The 21,010-nt window shown below is 41.3% G+C and overlaps 1 protein-coding gene across 10 annotated transcripts in view; it reads right to left on the bottom strand.

Annotated features, from left to right (window-relative positions):
- Positions 1-21,010, bottom strand: part of LOC117962447 (BCAS3 microtubule associated cell migration factor-like) — a 172,755-nt gene that overhangs the window by 58,649 nt on the left and 93,096 nt on the right. Inside the window, exons 23-24 of one of the 10 annotated variants that reach the window (XR_009308368.1) lie at positions 8,319-8,386; positions 7,262-7,760 (exon numbers count right to left, since the gene is read on the bottom strand). The exons of 7 other annotated variants lie outside the window; for them this stretch is intronic. Coding sequence is in view for 1 of the 3 variants with exons in the window: in XM_058997810.1 (XP_058853793.1) it covers positions 2,200-2,207 (8 nt within the window). In the remaining 2 variants the exon portion in view is untranslated. Of the gene's footprint in view, positions 1-2,184; positions 2,208-7,261; positions 7,761-8,318; positions 8,387-21,010 lie in introns of those variants that run through there. 2 more of the 10 variants (XR_009308369.1, XM_058997810.1) reach the window with 2 other exon arrangements.

Here is a 21,010-nt window from a genome sequence, read left to right as displayed (position 1 = left end):
CTGAAGAACACAGGCCAACTCAGAAACAGTTCTGATTTCATCACGACTAGAAGCTCCTTTCCACTTTTATTACTGGAAATCACAACATTGTAAAAAGAAAAATAGACTATAGGGGAGCATTCTTAGTACTTATTTTTAAAAACAAGTTTCACTTCTGAGAGCGGAATTATCCTGACAATAAACAAACATGGAGTAAATAAATAACATTTAAAATAAATAAATAAATAAAATAAAGAAAGGAAGGAAGTCCTGAATCTAGTCTGAAAACCCTGCAATCAAAATAAACGAATCTATGCAGAATGCGTCACTGTCCCTTAATGAAGTGGCCAGACTGGCCTGTGGAAATCTAGTATTAACTGCAGGAATACCGGTCATGACTTCTTACTGAAAGGTCATTGGAGACAAGGGGAAGACATCTTGACAAGTCTTCAGGGAAAAAAGAAATAGAAAAGAAAAGCCCTAATGCTTCTCAGATGACAGATCCCTGAATTCCATCCCCTCGCCTACGAGATACACTCCATTCTGCTGAACACTGAGGCTTTATGCTGGCTGTCCACGCTAAGCCTGATGGTGATTAAAATGCTGGCAGAAAATAAAAACGGGCTATTCAAGGGACTGCCCTGAGGTCCTAATTTCAAATCATATTTTACAGCGCCGCACAGGAACAATGGAGCCCCAGTGTTCTGCTTATTCTTTTTGTCACTTTGGACAAAGACAGGCCCTCAAACTCTCAAAGAACAATGGCCCCTCAGGACTCACAGTCATGCTAAGAATGGGCACAAACTATACAAAAACACATTTTAAAAACACATTCTGCATGCCCTTGACATTTGAGATAAACAGAGTCCACTTAAAATGATTCAATGTAATTCCTAAACAAAAAAATAATAATAAAGAAGATGAAACGCTGTAAAGAAGTACATTTGCATTACACGGTATACGTGTTTTAATTCATACCTCCCTGAGTCGATCTGTGATCTATTGACATCATTCAATGGAAGCGGGACACAGAAGAGTAGTCAAAGAAAGCAATTGTCCAGATAATAGTGATAATTGAGTTTAATTAAAATAATGACCATGCTTGTGAATACAAAGGCATAATATCAAAGGAATAAGAGCCCCTCACCCTTTTCTATGCTCTATAGCATGGGCTGGAGAAAAGCGCCAACGTTTTGACATGCAGTCATGCTCTCCACCAAAGACATCTGAAGCCATGCTAAGTAGGGTGCTTCAATTACTGAGCTGTGCTGTGCATGAAGACCTCACAAGGTAGGCTTGTCCCTCCTCGGCACCCAGGCGGTGAAGGCAAGCTGAGAGTCTCATCCCGGAGTCTTCGTGGGTTCATGAGGAATGGCACGAGTCCATCACACGGGATTCATTTCCTTCATGAGTGGAAGGCCGTCAACCACCCCCCCACCCCGGTCTGGCCTGTTTGGAACGACTGCAGATAACCCAATTAACCTCTTACCTCCCGAAACGGAACTTGCTGCTTTTCCAATCTGCTGGCAATTCCTTAGGCGTTTTTGGTGTCCAGATAAACAGGATATGAGATTTATAAAACCAGCCAGGAGAAGCCACTTCCTCTACTAATCCTTGTGAAAACACTAAATCTGAAAACAAGATCTGAAAAACAACCAAAATCCACCTTTTTCGATGAAAGAACAAACTTCTCCGGTGGTAGCAGTATCAGCTTTTTTAGGGATGAGAGCGGAGATTTACAAAAACTGAGCCCAAAGCTTTGAAAATTCAGAGTAGCCCACGTGTGGATAACAGTTCTATAGACACATGGAAGAGGACATGTAGGACCAGTGCAGGCCTACAGCAGACCTGCTCCCTTCTTCTAGTTAAACTCAGTGGGGCTTCTGCTTTCCTGAAATTACAGAAGCACTGTTTAGTGCTAACAACACTATAGCTAGGCTTGAGTGAAGCAAAGGAAAACATATGATTAACATAATACATTGAAAACATATCAGGGTCAAATAGTGATATAATCCTAAAGGTAAAGCAGAATTTTTTTGTAAAAATGATTAAAACAGGGATAAAGCTCTCGAGAGGCAGCGTCTTGTTTCTTCATTTTTGTCTGAAGTAACATAACAAGTACATTCCTGAACGAGGGGACTCTAAGGACCACTTCTCTCTGAAAATCTGCTCAGAATCACACATTGTGCTCTATGGGATGGTAGCACTGGTAATGCAGGATCATGAATCTAAAAGGTTATAAAAAGAAAAGAAAAATTAAATAAATAATGTCATCTATTCCCGAAGGAAATTCTTCTGACAGCAAAAGCAATTTAGGAAAGTAACTAACAATAATAATAATAATGCAAACACAAATAGCAAGCATCAGCTATGTATAAAAAAAGATATATATATAAAAGCCTGCAAATAAAATACTACAAAAAAGCTCCAGATTAGTCTAAAACTACCTCCATGTACTGTATCGTTTTATTGCTATATGAAGAGTGCCAAGCGTGTAAAGACAGCACAGCTGTACGTTAAACACCCTGGAACACAACTAGAGACAGGACCTCTGCTGGCAATGTAAATAATGTACACGGATCACACAATGAAACAGCAGTGCCTCTATTTGTACACGTGGGTAGCCTTCTTTCACACAGACCCACTGCAGACCAAGCCAGTCCCCACGATCTTATTATTAAACAAAAGGCAAGCAAGTGGACATGTGGGAATATAACACAACGACAACAGAAAAATGGCATGTACTGTACAACCAAAAGTGGAGATGACACTAAAAAGAAACAGAAATTGATATGCTGGTTTGGTGTTTCGGTTTACTCAGATATCCAGCTTGACAGGAACGTCCCCTTTACAGTTTATCAAACATAGTTACATAAGAAATCGAAATGCAAACAGCCACACAGGGTGATAATGACTAACAGAGATGTTAAGAGTAACACACAGAGCGGCTTCAAGACATTTAACAAACCGAAAAAGAAGAAAAAACACAAACACAAAAGGACAACAGGATTCTGTGCACCATGTTCCAACACCCCTCATATAGTATAAAACCCTTTCAACATCATCGATTACTCCTAACGTATGGGTTAGATTGGAATCAAGGTTATAAAAAAAGAAACCAGCAGAAACAGCATTTCTACTGTGACCTAATGCCGCTGCCCAAGTCCCTTGTAAAGAACCAACATTTCATCTTTGGTGTTTTGTTAGTCTATAAACTGTACGCAGCTTGTTGGAGGATGCACAGTATAATTAATATATGTAGTTATTACACTTAATTGTTTCTTAAACTGGCATTGTAACTGTGCAGTATTCAAATATAAATGCGATTGAAAGCTTCTATTAAAATGAATATACAAAGTAAATTCACTCTGTTTCCTCACAGCTGTAAGTGTTAAGATGACTAATCTCCTAAGAGATTTAACTAGATGGTTTTACCAACAAACAAAAAATATAACTGAAAGGGCCTACTGTTTAAAAAAAAAAAAAAAAAAGAAAAAAGACAGAGAGAGAATCCAGGGAGAGTTAAGTGTTGTACAACGCACTCCATCTTGAGCTTTCACTTTACATTCTTTCAGGGATTCGGGCCTCTTTATTTTTGGAAATGTAACTGCTCTCTTTAGATTACAGTGCAATAAATCTTGCCGGATTGTTGTTCTGCACAAAAAAAACGTTCAAAGTGTTGATTTAAAAATACAAGTTTGGAAGCGGGGAGAGAAGGTTTCCGGGGAAGCTGTAAACACAAGCAGGTCTGCTCTGGGAGAGTCCCATGTGCAGTGCAGGGCTGAAGAAGGACACAGCAAACTTCAGAGCCGTTCCGTCGCCAGGAGCACAGCTGTTAATGGGTGTACTCTTACAGCTTGGAAAGTCTATTCATTCATATTCACATTAGCCATTGTTTGTCTTCATACTCTAGTCTGCCTGGTCATAATCACCCCGAGTGAACCAGATAACGTTTTGTTTTAAAAGGAAATGCAAAGACCTCCGGTCCTTTCCATCGGGCGATTTTCCAACACAATCCACTGCCAGTAGGGTTTATTTATTGCAGGATTTGAGTGAAACAGAAAAGCTGAGATATTTAGATTTTACGAGATGCATATTTATGGTTTTACACATAGCCAAATGTCTCAATCTTTGCAGACTTTTTTCTCAGCCAATTTCTAAAATAAGAATATGGCTGAGAAAACATTCAAGATGGCTCACCTTCTAGCCTCTGTACCTTGTTTTTAACACACCTGTCTTGTATATTCTGATGGGATGGCATAATTGCAATCTTGCAGCTATTTCATATCTCATTAACGGATAATTTCGAATAATGAAACAAACAAGAAAAGGAATAAAAAAGGCAAGAGTTAGCTCAATATTATCCATTTGAAGAGGAATACATTTGCGTCTATGATCTGTTTTGCAGCACTAAAGACTAACCAAACGGAGTGGTTGCATCGAGTCACATGCTCAAAGCTTCTGAAGAGCTCCACCTTAATTACTCTCCAATTAGAGTTGACAAATACAAGCTCTATGGGAGACTGCTGGCTCAATGAAGGCTCTGTGTTTTCAATTCCCCTTGAATGTTGCTGTGGAAGTCCAGGGGGATAAAGGGGACCTCCGGGGGTTAAAGGTCACGCTCGATGAAAGTCCACAAGGACATGCCTGGTGGGTTCTCGCAGTTTTAAATTACCTCGGTTTGCCAGTCCTATGGCGATAGGAAAGCAGATAGCATCACAAGGCAGACACCAGCACACTGAGCAGCGCGGTACACTCAGTGATCACAGCAACAAGCTGAAATGAAGATGTCACATCCCAATGTGTTTACACAAAAGGACATTCACATGCACCTCTCTCTGTTTGGAATAATTCACGATTTCCTTCTGAAAACCATTACACAAACATTGCACTTTCTATTATATATCCAGCTATTTAACTAGGCAATGGTAATGAAGACGTGATCACAGAGCTGAAAAGTAGAGGAGGCTTAATACATCAGAAGCAAAAGCTGGTAGTGGTAAAGTTTGGTAGTCTTTCCCAATGAAAATCATAACCTGTGTGTCAGCCTCCTTAATTTCAGTGTAAAATGAGTCAGTGTTGGCATCAGTACACAGGAGAGATCTGTGACGTGCTGCACTGTGAAACGATTCCCACAGCTTCAAGGGATACATCTTTCTAACTAAAACGAAATCCACATTCCCCTGTAAGAATGTATACGTTCTGTTAACAGTCACAGCTTTACATCTGAAAGGCTCCGACTGACTCTTATGTAACAGAATCTCCACAATACCATGGAAATGGAACCTTTGCTAAACTGGATGTGTCATTAATATCAGACTACTTGTCTGACGACCCAACTTTTATGAATTCGGGATAGACTGTAATTACTATGAACTTGGTCTTGCCATTCGTCTGAAATCTATGACATCCAATGTAACAAACGTTACATATTCATGGAATGACCAAAAAGAAAATGGGAACAGTGCTTAAGCAATGTGGGGAAAGAAATGAATTATTCATGCCTCTGCAGAACAAGTCGTTTTCAACCCAGCAAACAATAAAGGACAATCATTACTGTACATGCTACAGCATGCATTCCAAATGTATTATTTTATCATGGACAGTTAACCAAATTACAAACAACTTCTCTGCATGACTTACTCATTTTTATCACCATATTGACCTATAGAAATACAACATGAAAATGTCCTCTCGCCCTATTCCCAATTGTAGGCGTAGACATCAAGTCTTGCCATTGGAAACACGCACACACACACACACACACACACAGAGGGGGCATGGATATCAATAAATTCAATTGCTCCGTCTCGGAAGCGGCCCACTTTATTTGATTAAGCTGGGTGAAAAACAGAGCAGTCATGCTTGCTGCTTTTCTTCCTCTTTCCTTTCCTCCAATCTTTTCAGTTCCTAATGTGAATCGGAAGTCTAAGTGGAGCAGCCTGGCTAGCCCCGGCCTAACCCTCCCATCTGGAATGGGGCTAACCGGCCTCGGGCTACTCCCAACCCTTCCCAGCTGCTGAGTTTGGGGTTTTGTTTTTGCGGGCTCGAGAAAGCATATTTTTATAAATGATTGCCATATCCTCCAGCAGCTGTTGACCCTGCTCTTGTCCCCGATCGGGGCATGTTTTTCATTTTTATCGGCCCATACTGGAGCTGACCCCAGTGCAGCGAGCACGCTAACCCAACAGCTCTCCGTGTTAACACTGTGACAGTGGAGACAAAAGGTTCACAGTGCGGTCCAAGGGGGCCGGTGTTTCCCTTTGGGCTCCGTGAATTTGCCAATTTGCCACACTGTTGTGAGTCAGCTTCCTTTCTGCCATGCAGAGAGGTGAGGAATTTCAATTTGACGTTTAATAACTGAAGCTGCCTTCTTAAAAGCAGCAGGTCACCCTAAACACAACCTGGTCTGCGCACAGCGAAGAGAGAAAGGCGACCAACATGGTCTCAGTGCTGCTTCTCAGCTATATGGATTTCAGTGGATTTAAAAACCCTTTCAAACACACAAATCTTTAGGGAAACCAGATCATTTTGATGATTTCTATTTATGTCGTTGTACATTTTCTATACAGTCAACATCCTGTCATATTCCTTTTTTTTGGACAGAAAACAATACAACCCTATTATTGTTGGACAGAAAACAATACAACCCTATTATTGTTGGACAGAAAACAATACAACCCTATTATTAAAATGACCTGATTATTCTAATGTTTGTGTACACGTTAAAGAGCGCTCCCATTCATGCCACTATATTATAACTCATATTCAGCAGCAATGATACAGTACAAAAGAATGCTGTGTGGACCTCATTTAAAATGGTTCAATGTGCATTCATGTGAACAGCAGTGTGGCAGGCAGCACAGGTAACAAGGAGTTTGTAATACCCAAGGCAAGCATGCCTCATGTTCTTCTCTAGGCTCCTGAAGCATTTGATTTTACTGTTAAAAATAAACAGACTGTTAAACACATACACTGGTGCCAGTAAGCTGGATGTTTGTGTTCTTTATGAATTCATGAACACCTGGAGGGCCTCTCCCTGGCACTGCCTCTATATTATGTATCAGCCCGGCTCTATAAGGTGAGGGTGGCACACCAGTGAGCCAAACCATCCTGTCTCGACTCACGACACCAAAACAAGCTTTTCACAGCGACGGACTGAGCCAGCACTTCAATTTGAACAACACATCTTGTTTATGGCTTCTTCAATGCCATTTACACAACGGTTTTGAATGGGGGGAGGGATGGAAAATCCATTACGCTAAAGAACGCAGACAGGAAACCCCTTTTTCTATCTACTCTTTTATTAAATGCACCATATTTACTCTAACATTTATGGTAATTGGATTTGACATACAGCAGGACACTGTTGCTACATAATGAATACATGAGAGTGAATGAAGATAGAATACAGATGGACACATCTGATCAGAAACAGTTCAATCAGGTACAGTACAAAGTATGAACAAATACTTCATCAACACTGCTCAGACACAGCACAACAGATGTTACCAATTCTGAACACGAATGTCCAAGACGCAAATAATGTAGCACTGCCCTTTGACTCCATGTTTCAGCAGGACATGCATCTCAAGCCAATCAGTTACTGGTCATTAAATATAAGCAGCCATTATTAGGAACAACCTTGACCCTCTCCCGATGGTGTTTAGGAGCCCATTGTAAATCGGAGGGTGTCTTCAGATAAGAAATGAGAATCCCAAGTTGATAATGTGTTTCTGCTGATGTCCTGATCCGAGAACAGAGATCACACTTAGTCTGTGCTGTTTACCAGAGAGAGACAGTCACTGAACTGTTAATGTAATTGACAATCAAATTATAACCTTTCCTGAAGGCCATGTGCTTGGCACCAATATTGTATTCCTATGATAGGAATTATCAAGCTGACTATGGCTTAGACACACCCCTAGTCATGATGATTAGCAACACTTTGCAGTACAACCCACTTCAAGGGTTCTTGCAATACAGAATGCTTCATACATTTTATTAAACCCTAATTAACAAAGAAAGCATGTTCACATATTGCAAACACATCAATGGTATTTAGAAGCTGTTCTGCTTGTAAACAGGTAACACTGCAATTATAGATATAACTGTCCCTTGAGTTATTCAGTGTGAAAAGAATTTCTCTTCTAGATGAACCTTAGTCAATACAGGCCAGGAGCTCTGTCTCTTAAAAGCAACGACTCACCAAGCAATCTGATCATATCAAAATGAACTTTTTATACATCATTAAAAAATACACAAGATAACATTCATTCAAAACAGTACTTTGTACAATCATCCCAATGTGGGAATGTAGAACTGGGAAAGTTACAAACCAGGTTCAGTCTGTCCTTAAATCAGTTGTTTATTGTTCTCCCCACACAGCTCTACATGCCGGTCATTACTGCAAAGAAATAAACAAATCAAATGAAATCAATGGAACAGTTTTACTGGGTTCACTTTAGGAATCGTCTCTATGACTGTGCAATGAGACATCACTGAAACAAACATGAAGGGATGGAAGTGCATGCTAAAAAAATGAAACAAGAATGTTTTGGCAGGCAGGTCTCCTTTAGGAAATACCTGTGGAGAGAACAAAACAATTAGTCAAATTGATTGATTGATTGACTGATTGATTGATTGATTATTTCTGTTCTTCTTTCCAGCATGCAGTTTCAGTCCCTCGTGTTTGCATTGTATGTACCTGTTTAGCACAGAGGGTACATCTAAAATGAAGACCACACATCCAACACCACTAACAAACAAGGACATTACTACAGAATCACAACACTAGTGTCACGTGCACGAGACGTCCTGGAGCAGAGTTCACTTGGTCTAATCTACCACTGAAAACCAGGACATGACATCATAATTATTATAACACTCTGGGAGGGATTTCACTGCAATGCTTATAATTGAGACAACAAGGCAAACTGACATGCATGCTGCAGCCTGGTCTTTATTTCTCAGTTTGTATTAAAACCAAAAACATGTTTAAGTATTCATGTACTAATATGCAGGGGATTTGTACCTTCAAATTGAAATGATATCAACTGAAAACATATGTTCAGAAATGCATCACAGTGAATATTCTAAATGGAACAACTTTATTTGTAAATACTTGGCTCTGCTGTAGGATAATTCATTTTATGTGCAGCCACTAAAGGAAAAAACACAGCCGATGGTTTTAAGTGAACTTTTGGCACCAGCAGACGCCCCTTTATTCAAGAAGGTCTGCCATGCATTATGGGTATGCCTTACAACACACTTTAAACAGGAGTCTGCAGTCCAGCAATCCTCCTTAATTACACAGCAGCGATTCATTACTGGCTACTACAGTAAAGAAAATACTTTGTGTCCCTCTTTCATTATATCCCAATAAAAGGGTCCATCAAACCACAGTGTAAACAGACTAAGAATAAGCAGACATGCGTCCAATCTGTTGGAACACTGTGTTTTACTGAGTAATAGGGGCTTATACTGTGTTTTACTCGGTAATAGTGATTTTACTGTGCTTTACTGGGCAATAGTGATTTTTTACTTTGCTTTACTGGGTAATAGGGATTTTTGAGTGAGTCTCCATGTTCATTGCAGATCTCTCGTTTGCCCATCTTAATTCAATTAAATGGAAATGAGGCCAGTTTGACCGATAGATGAACCAGTTTTTTTCAGCTGAGGTTTATCATCCACAGTATCTGTCTGCTCCTGACTTCCAATCTCTGAGTTACATTAAACTGCTCTAAAGGGGGCAATGGATGGGCGTACTGTTCTTTTTTCTATACACATGTATTAAAAAGAAAAAAAAAAAAAAAAAGTGTCTTTGCTATTTGCAAACAGATTAGCAGTCCTGTTGAAATGCTGGATGCACTCTTGTACTTTCAGGATCTATGTCATGGAAAGAGAAGATTACAGGTTCCACTAAAGCTTCGAGGCTTCAGAACAGATATCTTGTTCTTCTGCGCATCGCATCCACAGCTGCCAACAACAGAGGGTCTTTGTGTTTCCAATGCCTCAGGTAAGAATGTAGCTTATTACGGAGAGCAGGAGAGCGCACCCCATCCAAAGAGAGCAGGAGAGCAGGAGAGCACTCCCCATTGCAGAAGAGCGCTCCCCATTCAAAGAGAGCAGAAGAGTGCTCCCCATTCAAAGAGAGCAGAAGAGCGCTCCCCATTCAAAGAGAGCAGAAGAGCGCTCCCCATTCAAAGAGAGCAGAAGAGCGCTCCCCATTCAAAGAGAGCAGAAGAGCACTCCCCATTCAAAGAGAGCAGGAGAGCGCTCCCCATTCAAAGAGAGCAGAAGAGCGCTCCCCATTCAAAGAGAGCAGAAGAGCGCTCCCCATTCAAAGAGAGCAGAAGAGCGCTCCCCATATAAAGAGAGCAGGAGAGCAGGAGAGCACTCCCCATTGCAGAAGAGCGCTCTCCATTCAAAGAGAGCAGAAGAGTGCTCCCCATTCAAAGAGAGCAGAAGAGCGCTCCCCATTCAAAGAGAGCAGAAGAGCGCTCCCCATTCAAAGAGAGCAGGAGAGCGCTCCCCATTCAAAGAGAGCAGGAGAGCGCTCCCCATTCAAAGAGAGCAGGGGAGCGCACCCCATTCAAAGAGAGCAGAAGAGCGCTCCCCATTCAAAGAGAGCAGAAGAGCGCTCCCCATTCAAAAGGAGAGCAGAAGAATTGCAGAACAATGTAAGCCAAGTTGCTTCTTTAAATAAAAAAAAATAAGACACCACCCCAGCCTGGTAAACACACAGTGTGCTTGGGAGTGCGGACGTGGTCCAGTTAAAAGATTGACAGTGGGGGAATGCCACCTTGTGCTGCCCTGCCATGCTGCTGTGTGAATGGCCTCACAACAGTATCCAGATCCCAGACTTCTGCTTTTCTTTCTCACTGAATGATTTCCCTAAAGCCAGAGCTGGGCAGAATGCCACTAATGCTGCCGTGAACGTCCTGCTGTGTTTGGAGGGAGCAAGGCGGCTGAGGGTTAGGAGGTAATCAAGCTTACAGATTGAGGCTCAGTAAAGCTGCAAGTTCCACATAGCTCAGGGTGCTCATTAACTCTTCAGGGCGAGGTGTCGGCATACGAATGCACAAGCAATATAGTCACAACTGCACTGTACTCCAACGAGAGCACGCAGGGAAACAGATACGCATTGTATTAGCAAATACATTCATAGGAGTCAATTGGTAAATATATCAAACATTTCATAATAATCTTTAGGTGATGGTTGTTGACATTAAAAACAAGCAAATCCCATAGTCTAGAGACCTAAAGAGGGTTTAAGGCAGAGAGGGAGTGCCAGCTTTTTGTAAAAAATGAATGCTACAATGAACGCCATTTCTGGCTACAAAAAGAGACAGGTGATATAAATACATGTAGATTCAAGATTAAAACAGAATCTCTGAAGAGATGCATTCTTGTTTTTGCAGAGGGTGATAAAATGGGATTGTACTGGGACCATCCCAAAGACCTTTTCTAGTGAATCATTGTTCCTCGCGGTACATGAGGGGTTAAACCTCAGACACATAACAGGGTCAGTGTAATATGGGTTTATTTTTTCACAAAGCAAATGTAGCTCTACAGACGCCTGATTAAAATGCAACAGCTGTGTATGGCGGCACATTTTCCGCTAATTTAGTGAAAAAGATTTGAAGAAGCCTGCATCCTGATTTGCATAAAGCAGACACAGCACAGTGCTTCTGTTTTTAATCATCCCAGATTTCTGCATCACATCCGCTGCTCCAAATCACAAAGAAAAGGTGCTGCATCCAGACATGGCAAAAACTACACTTGAAAAATGGGATTGCTTTGGAAATGATATTTGTACAGCTGTCCTTGATTTGCTTTAATTTCATTTTTTTGGTAGAGTGTACTTTATTTAGTCTTCCATGTTTTATTAGTTTATTGAAGAACAAGATGATAACCCCAACCACGGTTTTTACACAATAGCACCCTGCATCCCCATTGGGATTCAAACACACACCATGTGTAAGGATAGCAGATACCTGCAGAAGAGCGCACAGCACAAGAACAGCGCTAGCATGCTGCTAACATGATCTCTGAGCTTCATTTCTTGTGCACGGCACACACTAGCATATTAATGACTGCAACTGAATTTCTTTAACACACAATACAGTAGCAGGTTTCACAGTTCATAGGGAACAGACCCATGCACTTCATTATATAGAGCCGCGGCAACATTTGGTGTAAAGGACAGGGGCACCGCTGGAAAGAAACATGAATTACCAATCTGACAGGGGAATGTACATCTTTAGAATACTGTATTTTCAGCACATGAGCAAAGGGTCAGTTTATTATGTGCAGTAGATTTTTTATTTTTTTTATTTTTTTAAGTAACAAAAAAAAAAAAAAAAAAGCTGAAATGGTTTGCCATCAACCCTTAAGTTTGATCCTATTTGATGATTTCCTTTATTTTAAGCATTGACTTTTACCTTGGATAAGTAATACTTTGTCCCCAGATACAAAAGCAAGCAGCTTTCCTGATTACATCGACGAGCCCCGGACTTCTGTTTTAATAAGTTGCAACCTTTGCGTCACAGTGCGCCGTGCCAACATGACAGACTTACGAGAGACATTCTGCTCTGTAACATTGTCTGAAAGGAAACACTGAACGAGACAACTAGCTTAAAAAAAAAAAAATCTAAAACACAATCCGCTACTTAGAAACTGGAAACCCAAAACACACACAACACTCATCTCATCCAAAAGGAACACCACATTAAATGATGTTATTTCCACAGATTTCTTGATCTGCAGATCACTTACAGAAAAGTCATACAATGTAGCTTGATGCTGCACATTAAACAGAACTTTGTGAAGCAGCTTCAGAACTCTGCAGTGCAGATTATTGCTTCACCACAGATGCATGGGATTGTTTAATGATGGGTTTTTCACTCTCACTCTTTTGGTGTCAATAATCTCTAAAGATGCACCATGTTTCTGTAAATGACATATGAGAGTCTTGTCCCCCAGTCCTGCCGAGTTATCCATGTGTGACAACCCCAGCCTAGTAATTAGACATGCACTCAAAGGATCAGACAAATACCATTTCTTTACATTTTTAATAAAACACCACAGCTGTTCCAGAGCTGTATTAAAAAGCATTCATACGCTAGTGTTAAGATCAAGATAATAGAGTAGCACTGGAGTTCTAGCAGATTATTTTGCAGTATAACCTGAAAATGATGTATGTGACTTGCTTTGTGACTTCCACTTCTTCTCATTTAGGGCAAATACTGGATCTGCAATAACGCCACTGCTTAACACAATCAGAATGCATTTCTAAACACAGGCAGCATGAGAGAGGGAGAGGTGTGGAGACTGGAACATACTGTATGGGGCAGAGATTCAGCTTCCTTGAAGATTGAAATGACAAAGCCCCCTGTGAACTTGCTTTAAGATGACAGAATGTGAACTCTAAGCAAGAAACCTGTGACATCAACACCTCAACAAATACACGTTTTAACAATGCTGAGCTATCATGGAGAGTCACACACACACACGTACGTACACTAGCACGCTCCTTAGAAACACACAAAGCATGACAAAGTCTTCACATTCCCCTCTCACATGTTCCCAAGGCAGTGCCCAGATGCCTTATACTTGCCCAGTTGCATCCCCTAATATTAACACTGCATGACAGCCAGCTTTTCCACTGTGCATGTCCATCTTAACAGATGGGCAAAAGTTACATCATGTGTGAATTGGGGAAAGGGATTTGGTAAAAGTCATTATGAACTGGCAACAAAAGCGACATGCTATTCATTCATATCTACAAAAAGAAGCTGAATTGACTGTGAAATTGTTACCAGGCTCGTGTTGGTATTGAACTGGTATTGACTGTAAAAAGAATGGCTATATGTTAACCTACACTTCCCAGCTGTATGTGCATTACTGTATATACAGCAGCTCTCAATGGGAAACTTTGTATCTGGTACGCAAATGAAAGAACTAACACCACACTGATAGATAGATAGATAGATAGATAGATAGAGTGACACTAATTGAGATCTTGTTCACAAGGGTGTCCAGGGATAAGCACACAGCGCATCATGCAGTACTGCAGTATCCAGGACATGTGATCAGATAGGATCGCACATGGTTAAGATACTCATTAACAAAAGTTACTGGAGTAAAATGTGTGGGAACTGTGTCTGTGATCTTCCAGACAGCAGCTCTGAAATATGTAACTGTGTGTTCTATATGAAGGTGAGCCTCTCCTCAGAGTTTAATGAACTGAGAATGACCTTGCGCAATGATTCAGGGCCGTTCCCTTCACCAGCTCTCCGGTTTGATCTCTCAAGCACATCCCATGTGTTTTCCAATCAGGTTTTAGGTCTCAAGCACAGAAATCACTGACACCAATCCTAGTGGACAATGCGAGGGGGGGGGGGGGGGGGGGGGGTATAAAAGTGTCTGCTAAATGATGAATTCATAATTACTAATAAAAGTACGAAAGAAACAAACAAGTGGAAAACATACATGGTCATCAATCTGCTGATTTCCAGGAAACGGAAAGCAATATAAAACGAAAAAACATTGCATTTCAATTTTTGTAGTATTGCATCAATTAGAAAATACAATGAAATCCAAACCTACATTCTGGCTGCAGTCAGTACAGTTGTTTCCTGTACAGACTTGAAAACACTACACAGCCAAAACATGAACTACTGACCATTTTTATCTTTACAGATTTGAATGCACAATAAACCCAACCGTTACTCTTCTGCTTAATTTCAACCAGCAAACTAAATACTGAGAAGCAGGTCTGACACAGACACAACCAGTGCAATACTGCATCCTTGAAAGCTTTCCAGACGGCAGAGAAGTCATTAGTTGCACTTACTGTACATTTCATCTTTCACAGAGTCCAAATCATCTGGTGCAAAAAAAAGGGATTTTCTCTCTTAGTTCTGTGCCTGAACACTCAGGTTAGCAGGAGACAAACAGCACTGAACACTCAGACTAAGGGATTATTTTAGAATACATCTGCTTCAATACACAGGAACACAGTGCTGGTAGAATACCAAATCTCTTCCACTAAAGTCTATATGTTATACAACATGTGATGCATTGCAATTCAGTAAGACAGTGGGCTTGAACCCTTTAATGGGATGTTTATCGCTTCACAACCCTTTCAAGTCCTGTGATACAGCCAGCATCATATCTACTACTTTCATTGTAGGAGACCATTTAATTTCATTGTAGGAGAGTTTAATTCAACAAGTGAAGTATTTCAATAAGTATTTACTGGCGAGACACTGATACGCACTTACTGTCATTCTACAGATTAACTTTCACTATGCAAGTACAGTACTCTAGAAAAGAAATTAACTTTTCTCTTTTTTACTTTTTTAATGTGGTTTAAAACTTCCAGCAAGGCTATGAGCTAATTGCGGCTTTTGATGTTAGTTTTTTTTAAGACATGTTATTCTTCATAGTCTATAAAACATTTTAACTGCAAATCTCTCCTGCAATCATTACTGAAGTCTGCACAAAAAAGAGACTGTTCATCAAAGTCAGTGGAAATGCAAGGTATTCATTAGACTAAATGAAGAAATATGGCCATTTGGTTACATTTGTGGGTCAGAAACATTGTAATCTGTCCCTGCCAACTTTCTGCCTTTCTTTTAACCTCTGTGCATCTGCATCAGCAGCCGGAGCACATCAAAGTGCTGCAAGTGAGGAAAGCAGCAACCATCACGAAGAAACCCCCTGTGGTACCAAGGTCAGGGCTCGGGATGAAACAGCAACGTTTAGAAAGCAATTACAATGCAGAGCCCAGCATCAGCCAGGCAGGAGGCAGGAGGGAGGCAGGCAGAGAGGGAGGGAGAGAGGCAGGCAGGGAGACAGAGAGGGAGGGAGGGAGGGATGCAGGTACGGAGGGAGGGAGGGAGGCAGGGAGGCAAGCAGGCAGGTACAGAGGGAGGGAGGGAGGCAGGGAGGGAGAGAGGGAGGGAGGGAGGCAGGGAGGGGGGGGGGGGAGACAGGGAGAGAGGAAGACAGGGAGGGAGGCAGGCAGGGAGGAAGGAAGGGAGGCAGGGAGGCAGGCAGGCAGGCAGGGAGGGAGACAGGCAGGCAGGCAGGGATGGAGGCAGGCAGGGAGGCAGGCAGGGAGGGAGGGAGGGAGGCAGGCAGGGACGGAGGGAGGCAGGTACGGAGGGAGGGAGGGAGGGAGGCAGGCAGGAAGGGAGGGAGGGAGGGAGGCAGGCAGGCAGGGAGGGAGGGAGGCAGGCAGGGAGGGAGGGAGGCAGACAGACAGAGTGGAATTATTGTATATTTTAATATAATTAAAATCAAACAAGGCATCATATTAAATAAAAGATACAGGGTCCCGATTTAATAATACTTGACTGTAGTTTTGGCAACTGAAGGTTCATGATACTAGCAGTGCATCAACATCAGGAAGCACAATACAATATATGTAACATGCAGGTTAATGCAATCAGAATCTCTTCTTGAACGAATGCCAAAAGGTATAATCCAGTAGAAATATAAAAAGGTTAGGAAAACGATAGCTATTTTAAAGCTTTTTTTTATTAAAAAAATATGTACACTCCTTCGTTCTCTATGAAAAGCTTAGTGCACTGCAAGACAACAAACTAACCGTTAACTAAATCTTTTTCAAATGGCTTAATGCTTAAATATCATTACTCTTGCCATGCAGAATGACCAATAGCAATCCCTGGCTGGCGGCTGAATGGATGGGCCTCTTTTCTACTGAAGCACTTTAAAAAAAAAAAAAAAAAAAAAAGGAAACATCCTCAATCAGGCAGGCGTCACACAAATCAAGATTTATAGCTGGAAAATCGCAGCTCAAAAACACTCAAGGTGAAAAAAACAAGAGGCAGGCATAAATGAGAAAGGAAGAAAGGATAACGAAGAGAGGGTCATTGAGGACGGAGCAGGTCTTGTTTGCTCAGCTCACCTCTGTGCACTGAAACCCGTAAACGCACTATCGTGACACAACAAGAATAAACACCCCAGTGAGAGCCACGTCAGTCACGAAATCAGAAACATTCAAGCTCAAGATCAAGATCAACAGGTCTGGGGGGGAGCGCAGTCACCTCCTTCTATATGTAATGGAAAGAAATTGATGGCCTTAATGGAAAAGCCAAAAAAAAATGATGCTAAATATATTGTGTGTAAACATTGGAACTGCTGATGTTATTTCACAGCCGTCAGTGTGGCGATATTACTGCTCTTAGTCACTACATAAGAGGGGTTTGATAATAATAATAATAATAATAATAATAATAATAATAATGTTTTTTTGCTCTGTCATATCCCAACACAACACAGGAAAGCATGCACAAACACTCAAGGATGTTATTTAATTAGGCAGTTTATTAATGCAAAATTGAGTAATTATTATTATTTATTTATTAATTAACAAATGCAATATTTTGAAAGTAGAACACAAAAGAACACAACAACAAAACAAGGAGCAAACAAATGAAAGAAACCCAAACGCAGCAGCAGATTTAAGCAGCAGCTATGGAAGTGCTATAGGAGGGGGTTGGCAATGAGAATAGATGAATGAAGAAGAACAGTACAAGGTCTTCCCGCATCAAGGGAGTTGTTTCAGTAGAAACAGTGTCTGTTTGTGGCCGGTGATAATACTTTCCATTCAATCGAGTTTGCAGCTTGCTGATTCTTGTGATTGCAGGCTGGCGCCCTGCTGGCGAGCCTCTCCGCTGGAATGAAATCCACTCTATTCAGTTATAAATTCTAATGCTCTATAAACAACACTCCCACTGGGAACAGAGCGGGACAGAGCTCTGCATAGGCCTGCACTGTTTAATGCTCTGCTCTTCGGAGTGTCTGCCGCGGACGCTGCCCCTGCTGTCATTTCTAAACTGTTTGATGTTGAGAGAGCAGAGAAAAAGGGAAGCGGGAGAGAAACCCGAGCCAAAGAGGAAGGGAACTCAGGAGAACTTATTTAAAGAAAGACAGACAGAGGAAAAACAGAAAGTAATAAAAAAAAATACTGATTGTTGAATCAGTGACTGCATTAGCAATACATAACTCAAACATCATAATCATAATCATAACAACAACAACGAAGTGTTTGGTTCAGCTTCACAATCCTTTCATTATTAGACACTTTCTTGTCTCTCAGATCATCAGTGATGTTATATTTTACATAGTTTGGGTTTCTCATCCCATGTAGCTTTCTGAATATCCAGCACGCATGTGAAATCTGTAGTGCGTCTACAGTAATTACAAATACAGCAATTCTTAATAATGCCTCTTCCATTTGCTACAATTGAAGTTCTTTTATTAAATATCTCAAATCTATAATCATTACCGCTCAAGTTTATATGCTTGCAACATTCCCCAATTCCTTTGCTCTGACCTACATATAAAAACACCACAGGATACTGGATCCCAAGCTGGGTGCATTCAGTTTAGAACGTGGTAAACTTGCCCACACAGGTGGAATGTAGCTTTTCTGTTGGCTAAACAAACTCTTGGTAACAGTACTGGAGAGTGAGCGAGCGGATGGGATGCTAGTAGTATAATTGCAAGCGTCTGTCTGGTAGCATACAGTAAAAATAGCAGCAGCAACGGCTCCCACTAGCCAATCAGCCACCCCAATGCAGACCTCTCAGCCAATTGCAGAGAGATTGGCTGATCAAACAGAATTACTGGTTGTTAGTGGGCTTCCCATTTGGACGGCTCGCTCCTTTTCTCTCTCTCTCTCTCTCTCTCTCTCTCATACGCGTCGGAACCCTGCAGTTCTACACTCTCGTTAAATTGTTACCACCTTTTCCAAAGCCCGCCTTGACAATTAACAATACTGACCTCCACTTCAAAGAAAAACACAACTGGGGGTTTAACCTTGGTGCTCTCGGAGATTTGTTTTTGATTTTCACGAGACCGTCACACACTTTCATCCTCCATTTTATTTTCCAGGGTTTATATGAATACATTGAATACAACAGGAAAGGTTTCCCTTTCAGGGCAGGCCTGCTTCCCCCCCTCCTTTGATTTTATGTTTTTGAAGGGGAGTTCATTTTTGCCATACCATTTCAATCAATGTTAGATAACCGTGTTAGAACTGAATCTTTAATGGCACATTATGTATTTTTTCCACATTTACTGCATGCTTTAAAATCATTTTTCTTCAATATATATTTTTTATTGTCATAAAGCCAATAAAAAGGTTTAAATAATGTATGTACCAATTTAGAAAAATATTTAGTACAAATGTCAAATTACTATCTGAATAGTATTAATGAGCTTGCTAACATGTGCATTGATAATGTAGTCATTGTCACCAAAACCCAGATATAGTAAGAATTGTAAAATAATGTAACAACAAATTCAGATTAATCCTGTAAATGCATGCCCAAACATGGAGACGTGCACTTAATAGTCAGCCATAAAGTAGCTTTAATTAGGCTCCACATACAGTTTAGTATATCAGCTTGGAGAGCCATCTATGATACAGGTCTACAGCTGCCAATGCTTTCCAGGTGAGACACTACAAGAGGAACACTCGACCGCTTCCACTCCAAGTAGCATAAGCAACAGCCAGTCCAGGTTATGCACGATGAGGTCATTATTACATCACTTTCCAAAAGGAGGCTGCCCGAGTCTCCTGTGTACCCACACAGTCCCAATGTCTCACCTTTTCAGTCTGCGCTACACTATAATGGGATAGCTTTGGCACCCGAGTGAAATCTGATGGTCTGTTGCAGTGCGTTGCACAGTTCAGTGAACCCTCCTGCACAGATTAGTAGTCTGGCTGGATGTGTCTCTCTCTGTCTGTTTCTTGTCTTTCGGGGAGAGTGCAGTCAGTAGCGTGTGAAGCCATTTCTCTGCTCCTCCGAGCATCCTGCCGCAGCCCTGTGGTAGCCCCTGCAGCAGGGAAGGGGAGCTGGAGCAAATGCATTTGTGAAATGGGAGGGGATCTGGTGAGCACACATTCACTCAGGCTGCTCCTTTCTGCAGCCGCCCCAGGATGTGAGCTGTCACTTTGCATAGCTGGTGATAAGCTGCAGAACTGTGGGTAAAGGTGAAGACGGCACCAATAAGAGAACTCCAAGAGACAGGTGCAAACCAGGGCTGTTTGATATGAGCTGTAGACACCTGACAGCTAGCTGCTTCCATTTCTGATAACCAGACACAAAGCAGGTAGCAAGCATTCCATTTCTGAGAACCAGACACAAAGCAGGTAGCAAGCATTCCATTTCTGAGAACCAGACACAAAGCAGGTAGCAAGCATTCCATTTCTGATAACCAGACACAAAGCAGGTAGCAAGCATTCCATTTCTGATAACCACACACTTTTTACTGAACAGAGTGCTATGTGACACAACACAAGCTGGACAGTGCCTGTGGCTCTGCAGAAATCTTTTCAATATGGAGGTCAGTAACTTGCATCAAACTACTGTTCCCAGATCAGCTCCATATGCCTGATGGCACTAAATGGAAGATTGAGTCTAATGGTTTCAAACCATGTTTTGTCTGACGGCTCCTAATCTAGAACCAGAACCTCTTGCTTAAAATAAGAGAGCGCTCCACTGCGGAACTCCACCCGGCCAGCTGACTTCCTTTAAAGCAAACAAGCTGTCATGAAGACTGTTTCCAACATCTCTTAACACTTCAAAAGAGGGACCCATAGTGAAATCAAACAGGTGAGAAAATTAGACCACTTACATCAAATATCCTCAAGAACAAAATACAGCAAATTGGCAGAATGTGTCAGAATTCGAGACATTTAGAGACGGAGGAGTAGCTAATGCTGGAATGCAACTAGCCAGATGTTTTTTGTTTTTTTTGTGTCGTTTCCTTAAAAAAAAAAAAAAAAGTTTGAGAACCGAGTGTGAATCATTATTTGTTTTGACTTTTCAACTGTTTCAGGGAGTTAGTAACACATTTGTGTTCCCATACTTGACATTTAAATAAAACCTGGGAATCTTTTTAAATGTAACGGCACACAACCGCAGGACTTGCCACAGTTCTGATTCAAAGCCCTGACTTTAATTTGAACCTTTTGTTTCACATT

Source organism: Acipenser ruthenus, chromosome 24 (assembly GCF_902713425.1).
Source record: "Acipenser ruthenus chromosome 24, fAciRut3.2 maternal haplotype, whole genome shotgun sequence".
NCBI lineage: Eukaryota > Metazoa > Chordata > Actinopteri > Acipenseriformes > Acipenseridae > Acipenser > Acipenser ruthenus.
The sequence above is the reverse complement of the archived record's forward strand: the minus strand, read 5'-3'. Positions and strand labels throughout refer to the sequence as shown.